The sequence below is a fragment of the Schistosoma haematobium genome, chromosome 1 (genome assembly GCF_000699445.3).
Source record: "Schistosoma haematobium chromosome 1, whole genome shotgun sequence".
NCBI lineage: Eukaryota > Metazoa > Platyhelminthes > Trematoda > Strigeidida > Schistosomatidae > Schistosoma > Schistosoma haematobium.
Genome location: NC_067196.1, coordinates 49,488,638 through 49,501,098, shown reverse-complemented (window position 1 = coordinate 49,501,098; position 12,461 = coordinate 49,488,638). Strand labels below are relative to the sequence as shown.

The following is a 12,461-nucleotide window of genomic DNA, read 5'->3' as shown; positions in this document are numbered from 1 at the left end:
AAAAATGGAAAAAGTGAAAAGCCTCGACGTACACCACTTGAGGTTGCAAAAGCAGATGACAGTTGGCCATAAGCTCTGACTCGGCTAGTAGTGTTCGAGTAAAGAGCCTTCACAAGGTTTATGTACTCTTGAGGTACGCCTTTCAATGACAGACACTGCCACAGAATCTCGCGGTTTACGGAGAAAAATGTTGCTTTTAAGTTAAGAAAGATCACCATTGTCGGACGCTGATAAGTATGCCTGTGTTCTAGAACCTGACGAATGGTGAATATGTGGTCGATGCAGCGACGACCAGGTCTGAAGCCAGCTTGAAGCAATTTTAATCTCACCGTTTAGGGGGAGACAAAGGGTGTATACATCGATACGATTGTGATCGACTCTGGGTCATGTTTTCAGTCTCCAAGTACTGTTTACAACAGTCACACGGACCCAAATCAAGTAATATGCATCTACCAACATGACTCAGACTAGAAGTTAGTGTCTTCAAGCACTGATGCCACGTTTTGGTTTGTCCGCTTCTACCTTTCTTTCATCCGTCTCGACACTAGTCAAGTCAACATTCCACGTCGTGATAAACGATCCTCAGGCATAAGTAACACAGCCCAAGCGTCTCAGTCGATGAAGATTCATAACCTCATCAACTGATTTACCATCATTCGCTAATACCCAGTATTTAACCTCACTATTACTTACCCAGTGATCCCAGCAGATGCTGGCAATATTTCTAAGGCATCTGTGATCAAATACTAGTAGCTTACGAGTATCTTCTACTCTTAATGGCCACATTTCCCAGCTGTAGAACCAGTGTCATAGGTTTATGTACTTCTGAGGTACGCCTTTCAATGACAGACACTGCCACAAAACTTCTTGACCTACAATCAAGTGCTGCTTTTAAGTCGAGAAAGACCACCATTGTCTGACGACGATAAGTATCCCTGTGTTCTAAAATCTGACGAATGGTAAATATGTGGTCGATGCAGCCACGACCAGGTCTGAAGCCAGCTTGAGTCTCTCGTGTTTGCAGTTCACGAGTCTTAGTTAGGCGTCTGATAATTATCGAAGCTAGTATTTTAGATATTATATTAGTTAAACTAATCCCTCTGTGGTTGTCACAGGATGATTTTGACCCTTTCTTATATATTGGGACGATAAGTGATTGTGACAAGTCAGATGTGATTACGTCCAACTCCCAGATCTTAGCTAAAATATTAGTCAACCTAATCGCTAAAATTGGACCACCATCCTTAAAGACCTCTGGAGCCAGTCCATCTGGACCAGCTGCCCTTCCTCGTTTCAGATTAACTATAACCAATTTAACTTCTGCTAGAGTTCGGGGACCTACTTCAATGTTCCATTCACACTATCGGGGAATCGAGGGTAGTTGTAGAGTAGCTGAAGGCCAGCTGAACTGTTCTCTAAAATGTTCCGCCCATCGTTCTAAACGTCTGGACTGGGAGCAGATGAGAATATCGTCTTTTTCCGATATAATCTCACTTACACTTGACTTATTAATTCCAGTTTCTTTTATTAGTCTGTAAAGCTGTCTTGTGTTCCCTATAGTCGCCGTCTTTTCCATCTCTTTTGCTTTCATTGCCCACCACTGCTCACGGTCGTTTCTTAGACTTTTCTTAACCTAGATCTGATTTGTTGTCGCTCTTCATCATGTTCGGAACCTGATGGGACGAGTTTGCGAGAATCCATCAGTGTGATAGACTTTGAAGAAATCCACTGGTTCTTTGAAACTCTGTGGTTTAAGTCGCTAATAAATGTCACTGCTGCTTCCACAGCTGCTTGTATATCTTTCCAAGCAACATCTGGGTCAGCCTCGTCTTCAGAACTACCTAATCGTGACCTCAGTTGTTCCTGGAACCTACTTTTGGTTTCCTCGCTACTCAGTTCGGTTCTAATGGGTCTTTTAATGTGGCTTTTTGCGTCCAGTGAGGCGCAAGCAGATGCGTGCCCGTATTAGGGCGTGGTCGGAGTTCAAGCAGGTACTCCAGAATGAGCGACAATCTTCTACCGACCCTCTCCAACGATGACTGATGGCAATATGGTCTATTTGAGTCCATCGTTGGTTTAGTGTAGGGGTCGCCATGTTAGACGATGTCTCTCCTTATGCTTAAAATTTGTGTTTGCTAAAAATAAGCTATTGTCTGAGCACAGTTGCAGCAGACGGTCACCATTATCTGTTCGCTGTGCTGGAATGCTAAAATATCCACCTGAATGCCTTTCTGTTTGGTTTAAGCTACCTATCTGAGCATTAAAGTCACCCCTATGAGTACTATGTCTGAGCGTTTAGCTTTCTGAAGAAGTTCAGAAAGCTTTCTGTAAAATTCATCTTTCACATCATCTGAGCTGCAGTCAGTGGGAGCGTAGGCAGAAACGACGAAAAAGCAACGACGTGTGTCCCTATCCTTCCGAGTTTTTACGGAGCCGTTTAGCCGAACAGCATATAGACGACTGTTGACGGGGATCCATTCTAGCAGTGCTTGTTCCGCCCTCATGCTTAGTGCTATGCCTACACCTGCCAGTCCACGAGAACTGGCCATCGGGTCACCAGATACACGGAGGGTGTATCTCGTTGGCTCTACGTTTTGCCGAGGTGAGGTCAAGTGAATGACCACACTGGAATCCTGTATGTGTGTTTCGGAGACACAGCACACATCAATGGAAAGAAACTCTAGGGTTTTAGCCAAGGATGCCTGTTGACCGGTTTGACATAGGGTGCGTACGTTGAAGGCTCCAATGTGTAGTTTGGAGCGAGGTTTCAGTAGACCTGGGACAGGGTTTTGAGCACTAGAATCGTTGGCTACGGTGACACTTGAGGAGGAAGCCGAAAGAGGAAGTTTAGAGTGGAAAGTCGATGTAGGAGGAATAATAGGAATTGAAGAGGAAGGTTGATTATGAATACAGTGGTCTCGAGTGCTGTTAGAGGTATGAGGGCGGTTATCACTTCCCGGTTGCCCACACCGAGGGAGGGTTCTTCTGGAGGTACCTGAAAAGGAAATTGAATTAGAGGTGGTCTCAGTGACCGCAGTGCCCAAGGGACAACTGCTTGAGGCCGGTCGCGCACGGCCTTTTCGTGGGAGGTTTTGACGTGTTAGCTCCGTTCTTCAAAGGGCCTTACCGCCGGAGACGGAAATCCGTGAGGTAAGGTGAGGTGTGCATTTTTAGGGTCGACCTTTTCTAACCCCACCCCTCCTTGTGGGAAGGCAGCATCGCTGTCATGCTGGTTGTCTGAAGGAAACACCTTACTGCCGTCACACCTCTGTACAGTCAGCAGTACGACTTTGCCTTCGGACCTTGGGTTTGTCGCTTTTAGTCTTACCGCTCTTCAACCGACCTGTCTGACATGGTAGGACCTTGAGGAACGGTTGTTCCAGCCAGTATAGCTCGGTTGCTTCATCACGATAGGCAAGCCCGACCACCACGACAAGGTAGCAACAACGGTTGGGAAACATATAATTGAATTCATATCAGATAAATATTCATTTATTTCAAAAAATAGAGTTAACGAATGGATGTTATATATTTTGGTTATTATTCGGTAGCTGCATAAGTGCTGGTAGTGGCGTGAGCGACGAAATCAATTCACGTATAGTGAAAGCCAGAGCGGCTTATGCCAATCTGAGCCATCTCTAGCCCCTTCGTGATGTTAGTCTGGCTGTAAAAGTCCGTATCTACAACGCGTCGGCGAAAGCAGTTTTGCCCTATGCTTGTAAAACCTGGTCTCTCCGAGTTGAGGACGTTAGACGACTCTCTGTGTTCGATCATCGCTGTCTCTGAAGGATCACTGATATCCAGTGGCAACACCATGTTAGTAATGCAGAGGTCCGGCATCATGTGTTCGATATCAGTGACGATAATCCAATTGGTGTCACCATCTTGAAACATCAACTTTGGTGACTTGGACATGTTCTACGAATGTCGTCCCAGAGAATTCCACCTCGTGCATTATTTGCCGACACTGTCTGGTTGGAAAAGACGGAGAGGTAGTCAATGTATGACTTGGTGTCTTGGTATGCAAGAAAGCTGCTCACAACTGGCTTCTGTTGGTCCTTCTCGACTCTCTGGCTGGGGTCCTAGAGGTGGTGCAACACAGTGGCTAGAGACGTTATCAGATATGACTCAGAATAGAAGCCAGTGGCGATCCTGCAGTAACCTTCTTTTACTTTCTTCATAAAAGGTGGTTGTAAATCCCTTAAATGAAACAATTCTTTCTGGTTGTACCTTTTCATTTCCCCGATTATTATTATTATCACACTACCATATACTAATCTGTGGTCGTTATTGTTCTTTTTTTCTTATAAGCACCTTACATTCTTTTTCACTTCGAATTCTCATTGTTTTGTGTGGCGCATAGATATATGATGCCTCCTAGTACCAATATTTGTGTTCAAATAAATAAACAAATAAAATAATGGTTGTTGTTTTACCAATTATGCTAGTGAAAAATTCTTAAGATATTTTCAGAAATACAATTGTTCATTATTAGTTTTTTGAGGAAAAATAACTTCAGAATTTCAATTCACTAAATAAAGGTCTTGTTAATAACTATGTAAATCATCGATATTGCAAAGTTATCATCAGAAATGGAATCATGAAGTGGAAGAAACAATTTTAACCTTGACAAAATATAAAGTAGTGTTCGATATATCTTCATAGGAATTAGTGGATAAAGGTTGGACAACAGAAAAAAACTAAGTTGTAAATAACAAGACAAATGAATACTCATACATCCATGAATAAGTTAAACTTTGATTAGACCAAGGAATAGACGATATTTCATTAACGAATATTTCGAAAGTATTTGCCACTACGAGGTGATATCATTGGACAACTGTTTTGTTCCAGTTTGTTACTGACCAACAATCAGCACTTAAGATCGCTAAATGTGAACAAAATTACTAATCAGATGAATAACCGCCCTGATTTTAACTAGATTAACCGTACAGAGTGGAATATTTAATAAATCAATTTTGAAACTATTCACGTAATTTATGGAATAAGAAGTTTTTGCGTAGATTTTTATATAATATGAACATTATTTTCATCATTAACTGACATCAGATGGAATCAATTATTGAAAACTAGAAACCAATGAGAACTCTTAATCTGTAAGTACAGTCGGGTTAACAATATGGGACTGTGAGTAACGTGTGCACTACGAAGAGGATAAACAATCGTAATGCAGTAGAGTAAAAACAGTCTATTACAATCGATAGTTAAGGAGAAATTTACGTAGTAACACTGGAAAAAACTTTTATCCTGTTTAACGGTAAAGTGAAAAAGAACATTTAATGTTTGTTTTTGCAACTAGTCAGTGTATTTGATCCTATACATATCTTGTTGTTAAAACTAAACATATGTTTCAAAGTAGAATATAGCGCTACAGTGGACAGATTTAAGTTTTCCAACTTAGCACATCACAAAAAGAGAAAATTAACGGAAATGGAAACAATAAAATGAATAATAATAATAATAATAATAATAATAATAATAATAATAATAATAATAATAATAATAATAATAATAATAATAATAGAAATGTAAGTTAATTGGGTGTTCATAGTTTAGAAGAGGACAGTGTTTGAACGAACTCGTATCATAGTGGCCAATTTTGAGTCATTATCATTAAAGGCTTACATGATATTCTCTTACCGTTTGAAGGAACTCACCTAGAAAGTTCTTACCACAGACTTTAATTCATATCAACAGTCAGTGAGTTTTTGGATTAGTAACAAGTGTCACTGTAGCGTCTTTAAGATTTATGTCCATTAGAGAATCTCTTAGCAGGAAATCAATATGAAAAAGATAGGAAATACAATAATCTCCATCACTGGTATTTAAGACTACATTGGATGGGAGTGACGGTAGGTTTTTTGGGGAGGGGACACCGTATGCTATTACCATTTTAAATGACAACCCAAGACTGTGAGTTGGAATATTTTTTTTATAGAACTTTCTTAAAGTCAGATGCTACTATGAGATTGCCTAACTGATATAACCCAATTATGTTTATAAGTCAGTTAAATGATGACTGCATTTTAGGACATGAAGATCCAGTCAACACTTCTTGATGCATACTTAAAACTAGCATCGAACATAGACCTAATAGTGTTGATGAAAAATAAGATTCAATGAAATCAATGTTTATTGGCATTTATAGGAAGAGAGGAATAATGACCTTTGAAATGAACGTAAAATTAACTATTACTGGTTCATGCAAGTTATGTAACAAACAACATAAAGCACATACTGAGTACAATAGATCATTCTTATCAATACGAGGGCAACGCAGCCACAGATACAGCTTTGTAAAATACAGTACAATACGTTTACTAGATGCTAGAAATCATATATAGAATATATGCTTCGACATTTGCACCACTGTATATTAAACAAAAACAAGCCTATATATATATAATTTATTTAATCGAAAAAGTTTGCTACCTATAATTATCTTTGTCTTTAAGGGCTTAACTCGTCTTCCCGACTTTTGGTAACACTTAGTCGAGATGATAACATTTTAAGAATTTACATGGGTAGACCCTTAAACAACCATACAGTTGACAACGTAACTAGACCGACAAATACTATCACATTATAGAAACGGTTTATATAATAGCAACAAAAAAGTCAATAAGTGTGTAAAAAGAAAAAAATGTAACCTTTGACATTTTGAGTAGAAACAAGTGAATAGTAGGGAATCACTCCGACATTCGGGATTATATCGAACCAGTTCATTTTTTGATTAACTCTAGGAATTAAATATAGCTTTCTAAAATATTGAGACTAATTACTACAGGTTATATTGATCGCTTCTTTAGTTCCATCTACCTCTATAGAAGTGCATCTTTAACGCTACTCCACTGCCTTGTGAATTATACATCTAGGTCAAAGGCACGAGGAGTGGTCCTCAAAGAAAACAACCTGTTTCGGTATGGGTGCCTGGACAGCATTCTAGCCCTCGAACAAACTGAATGATGAAGTGCGGCGTATATATATTTGGTGCCTCCTTGTACCAATGTTTATATGTTTAAATAAAGAAATAAATAAAACAGAACACAACGGTGTTATTGTAGTAGACGCATGTGTAGATAGAAAATTAATCCTAAGCAAGAGCTGCTTCAAGAAGGAAAGATTGAGACGCAGTAGCAATCAAAGAAAAGTATATTGTTACGGAACTAGTATACACTTTAATATTAAAGTTAAAGTCAATTAAGCACCCTAAAGACGGTATAAATGCTATTTTTCCTTCCCAGTTAATTAAAATCAGATGTTTGATGAGCCAAAAGACCTCTTGGCAAGATTTAACAATGTATAAACTTGTAAATAAACTTAACCAATACGAAAATGTAGTCGGTATAAGTCAGAAGTAAGGAGTTTGCAGTAATAAAATTACGTTATATATTCTACAGTGAGAATATGAGATACATGAAAATTGAAATATCCCTTTTCAAATAATGGTTAAAAAGAAAATCCTATTCAAAATCTCTAGAGTATGATGTAAAACCAGTGGTGCTAATAATGATAACAATACTTTGAATAATCTAGAGGAAAGTGCATACTGAGCCAAAGTTGTTTGTAGCAATAACTTAAGATGCAGTATTCTGTACGGCCAATAGAATGAGACGGAAGGCCAGACTATCGGAAATAGCTTAAAATGCATTTCCATGCAAACTTCCTTTTTCCTTGAATGCCATACGTAAAAATAATGGGAACCAATAGCTTCGAACCAAAGAAAAGGTTAGTAGCTTTAAACACTAAAATGAACAAGGAACTCAATTCTATAAAACTAAAAGATTTCTAGATCTTAGAAGCATATCATCTAGTGATACCATGACTATCAAATAAAACACATATTATTTGTAAGATGAACAAGATCGACAGTATACTTTACAATATGTCTGGAATCTTGCTCTGTACATACTATCATCTAATAAATTGAATAATCTGCATTGGCCTTTGATAAATATAGTCTAGGTTTTATTACTTTCGACATGGTCAACTGTCAAGGTTATCATAAACAAGTTCATATCTTATAGGATCAGATGTACCATGTTTGTGTGGCTGAATTTTTTTCAGTCGTCAATATAGAGTAATTAATATAAATCCCTTTCTATTGAATGTTAAACCCACTACAAACATACAAATTTTACAGGTTCAACTTAGAACACTGGCTACTTCTTACTCTGGATATTACAGTTGAAGTGCCACTTCATATACGTTAGCCTATTATTAATCCATATGAATTAGTGATATTCATCAAGAAAAGGTCTCACAAAAAGAAAACAAACAAACGAAATCAAATGGATATTGAATATCTGGATATTAAATAGGACACCTACCATGTTTCATATATTCAGTGATTATCATAATTGGACGCTTTTTCAATACAACACCAAATAACTGTACAAGATTTGGATGATTAAGAAATCTAGAAATGGAACAGAGGATAATATAAATGTATGAACAACGTATGAATCTGCATACATTGTTCATATTTTCGACGCATAGTAATAATAATAATCATGAGAAAAATTGGTTTCATAACATTCACTACCACAAGGAAATTCACGTGTATTATTCTCGAGTATATTGGTCAGTTTTTCCCTTAGATCAATTAACACTAAAAGCATCAGTGTAGGATGAATGTTGAGAAAGATGGGGAATAATTTGATGTGTACACTAGAGAAAATTTCATGAATTTGGGAAGAAAAAAGCGAGAATAGAATATTGCAGGGTACAATTTTCGTGTTAAATCATGCTTTATTATGATGTACGAAAATGTACCTTTCTCTTCAACTAAAATAAAGGAAAAACAGTACGACATGCCACATACTTATGTGGTTATATATTCCCAAAATAAAGTGAAACTTTGAAAAACAATTTGCACAACAGACAGTATTTATGATATAATAAATGGTTATTACCACATATAACAGAGTAACATTTATACTGGATGTCATTTATTAATGCAACAAAACATTCCAACGGTCACAATCTCTCTCTCTCTCTCTGGTAATCATGACTAAACATGAAAAAGTAAGTAGTCATGGATAAACAAAAAATTGAACCAGTAACTTTTAGATTAACAATACGATCTAGTTTTTGACTCACTTCATTAAAACTATCCAGAATTTTTTCTCGTTTATTTGCATAAAAGAAACACAAATTTCCTCAAGCTTTATTAATACCAAGATTCGTTCAAGTTTGTTTAGAATAACTAAAGGTATCTGAAAATCTGTCTCAATCTAGTAATCGAATCATGAACTTTCAACATACATGTGCAGTCAGTTTTTCACTTGTTAGTTTGATAAATATAGCGTAACAAGTTATCTCATCACAACAAATGTGTAAACATTTGTGTATTAATTAGTGATCTACAACTAACACATGAGGTCAAGGGTATTACTATGGAGTTACAGTATCAACGACAATCCAAGAGAATTGACCTACTACATGTACTGAAATTAAAGACTTTTGCTTATTACTATCTCAATTTTGTATATACACCTAAGCCCAACTGATGGTGTAGCAGTAACATGAAAGTGTACTAATCTATCATCCATCATACATAAAATCCAGTAATATTTATGCAGGAAACGTAACCCTTTTATCAAGTACAGATTTGTGCATTCAGTGTTCAGCTACATCATAAGCGTAAGGGATAGTAAAACATGGTGGACAAGATTTGTAGCTCAGGTGGATGATTTTGATGGAGTTTTGCTCTGTGAGCTGGATGGTTTGGTCGTGGAGCTTTCATCGTTCTTCTGAACGACATCATCAGTACAAACTTCAGATAGAAGTGAAGCGTTCGAATTTCTCCATATGTGTTTCAACAACTCCATCAAGATAGTAATACATGGCTACCGAAAACAAAAGTAGATGAAACGGTATTCAAACCTGATACACAAGGTTGAAAGATGAATGCGTTAATAACTGAGTTTCCCTTCTATTATGGTTCAGAAAGCAGTCAAAAGAATAAAAGCTGACTATGATATCAGTCTAATGAAAACTCATAATACGTCTTGACTGTTCTTATTACAAATATTTCATTCCTTTAAAGATGGATAAAATTCAGACTACAAGGTTATGTGTATCTAAGGTTTTGAGCTAAAATTCATTTAACTAAATACATATTCACATGTTTCGCTACGAGTAAGAGGCTTGTAATAATAACCACCAGTTTAAACGAATTGTGGTTGAGCAAGATTCACAGTGCAACTTAATGATTGAAAACCAAGTTAAGCAACAAAACATCTGTTTATAGAGGCTTTTAATATGACACGATGCTATTATCTGATCATCTGGGACATAAATATAAAGGCAGTCACTAAAGAGTATCAATATGTCTTTTTGAAGGAAAAATATGTTATATTTCCAATTGACTTTAATATAATCTATCTGGGTATTGGTATACCTCGAATGAACTTTTTTTATTGTTTAAATTGTGCGGGAAATTTTCAAACTGTAAAATGAACTGGGACTGTATAAGATCGAAAATAACTTGGTTAAACCGATATGTACACGTCATTGTGGTCAAAAAACAGTTTTTGTTTTTAGAAATCACATATTATGATTAAGCAATTCCAACACCACGATATCCTATGGTGAACGAAATTGAAAATCTAAACGTACTTCCAATTTGACATTCGCCAGTAAACCAAACTACGAATGCAAACAAAACAATCCATTTATCTCCAGCACTAAACAATCTTTATTGATTACAAATTATTTCAGTTGCGAACTCCAATAAAGTTATCTTAAGTATGCCCCTAAATGCCCTGGTACGGTCGACGTCAGGGAGAGTTAGAAGACGGAAAACGAGTGTCTGGCGCTTTAACCGGGTTGATGGACATGGAGGATCCACTTACGGGAGTTGGAAAACCCTGATTCCAAACCAATGGTGTACATTGGTCCCAGGATCCTGAGGGAACAAATGGCGTATGAGCCAATTATTGGTCACCGACTACCATGGGACTGCATTTCCTGACGTCGCTCCACTGCCGTGTGGATTAGACCTTCAGATCAAAGGCTTAGGGTGTGGCCTCCTAATAAAACCACCTGCTTCGGTTTGCGCACTCGGGTAGTATCACAGCCCTCACACATCAATAATAACAGCTACCGACCTTATTGCTATTGTGTGACGCATATGTATTTGGTTCTCCCTTGTACCAATGTTTATGTGTTCAAACAAAAAATATACATGTAAATGTAAATGATCCTATATTTATCTTGAATTGTTGAATTAATTGATGTGATATTGACACATAAAGAAATATGTTCGTCTCATTTAACAAAAAAATTTAATCCAATTGACTGTTGATCGAATGATCCGATACTAAGAGTTATATGTATAAACTTAAAATAAAATTAGAATCATACATCAAGTGAGTAAGTAATCTAGTATCATAAAATATTTGTGTATTTTGCTTTATTTGATGAGTAAAGTTATGTAATCATCTATTATCTCTAATAATTTACCTGTTATAGAAGATCGTGCAATGATATGATAGTTTTGTGTATTTTATTATAATTATTGTTTAACTCAAAATATTTGATTAACAAACATAGCTACGATGATTGACTTTATAAGATCTTTACACGGAATATCTTAGACAAGACTAGAAATCACTGTCATAATTCTACCTTAAAACTATAATGTTAAAAAACCAGTCGTCTGTTACCAAAATTTGATGCGAAGTGAAACCGATCAAAGACAAACTACCTCATATTTTTAGCCTCTTCAATAAAATCATCTTCATTCATAGCCCCTTCAACCATTTGTTTAACAGCTACCGGAATGTTACGGAACTTGCCACGTTTCACAACCTAAACAACACAAGAAAAAGAATATGTGTACAGTTGTAATGATAAAAATAAAATAGTAGCAAATAAATTTATATAAAACTACAGAAAACAACGTTTTGCTGACTACTTAGTGGACATACAAATGTAGAATTTCATAAAAATCTAGCAAAATACATTAGAACGTTTTTCATACTTCAACAGAAATTAACAGCACTGTTGTAAAATAAATAAGTCAGGAATCCCACTTGTTTACTAATCACCTGAAGCTGAGTGGGAGATGAGTGGGTACATATTCAATACAGATCAATAAGAAGACTTTTATTCTGCATATAAAAATTACATGCAAATAAACCATTTGTAAAGGATTGTAATATCCCGTTTATCATTGAGATAATTAATGTTTCATACACAAAGTTCGCTTTATCATCTTGAAGAGAGCAAGAACAAAAATTCTAACAGAATAACATGAATTCATATTATTTTTTTTGTTCTCGTCAGTTACTAACAACCAGTGATATTTAAAATCATTTGTGCAAAATGGCTTTAAATTACTTACATGAAAGAGTTAATTTGGAAGTTATTTGGAAGAAACATCAGTATAGTATAGCAACGGTGTGAATAAATTTAATAGACTGATTAAAATA

General features: G+C 36.4%; 1 protein-coding gene across 2 annotated transcripts in view; it reads right to left on the bottom strand.

Moving 5' to 3' along the window:
- The window catches only part of BTK29A_1 (Tyrosine-protein kinase Btk29A), a 55,600-nt gene that overhangs the window by 15,771 nt on the left and 27,368 nt on the right, over positions 1–12,461 (bottom strand). For both annotated transcript variants that reach the window (XM_051208948.1, XM_051208949.1), the window contains 2 exons: positions 11,735–11,838; positions 8,352–8,440 (listed from right to left, as the gene is read on the bottom strand). In XM_051208948.1, the coding sequence (XP_051074353.1) occupies positions 8,352–8,440; positions 11,735–11,838 (193 nt within the window). The remainder of the gene's footprint in view (positions 1–8,351; positions 8,441–11,734; positions 11,839–12,461) is intronic.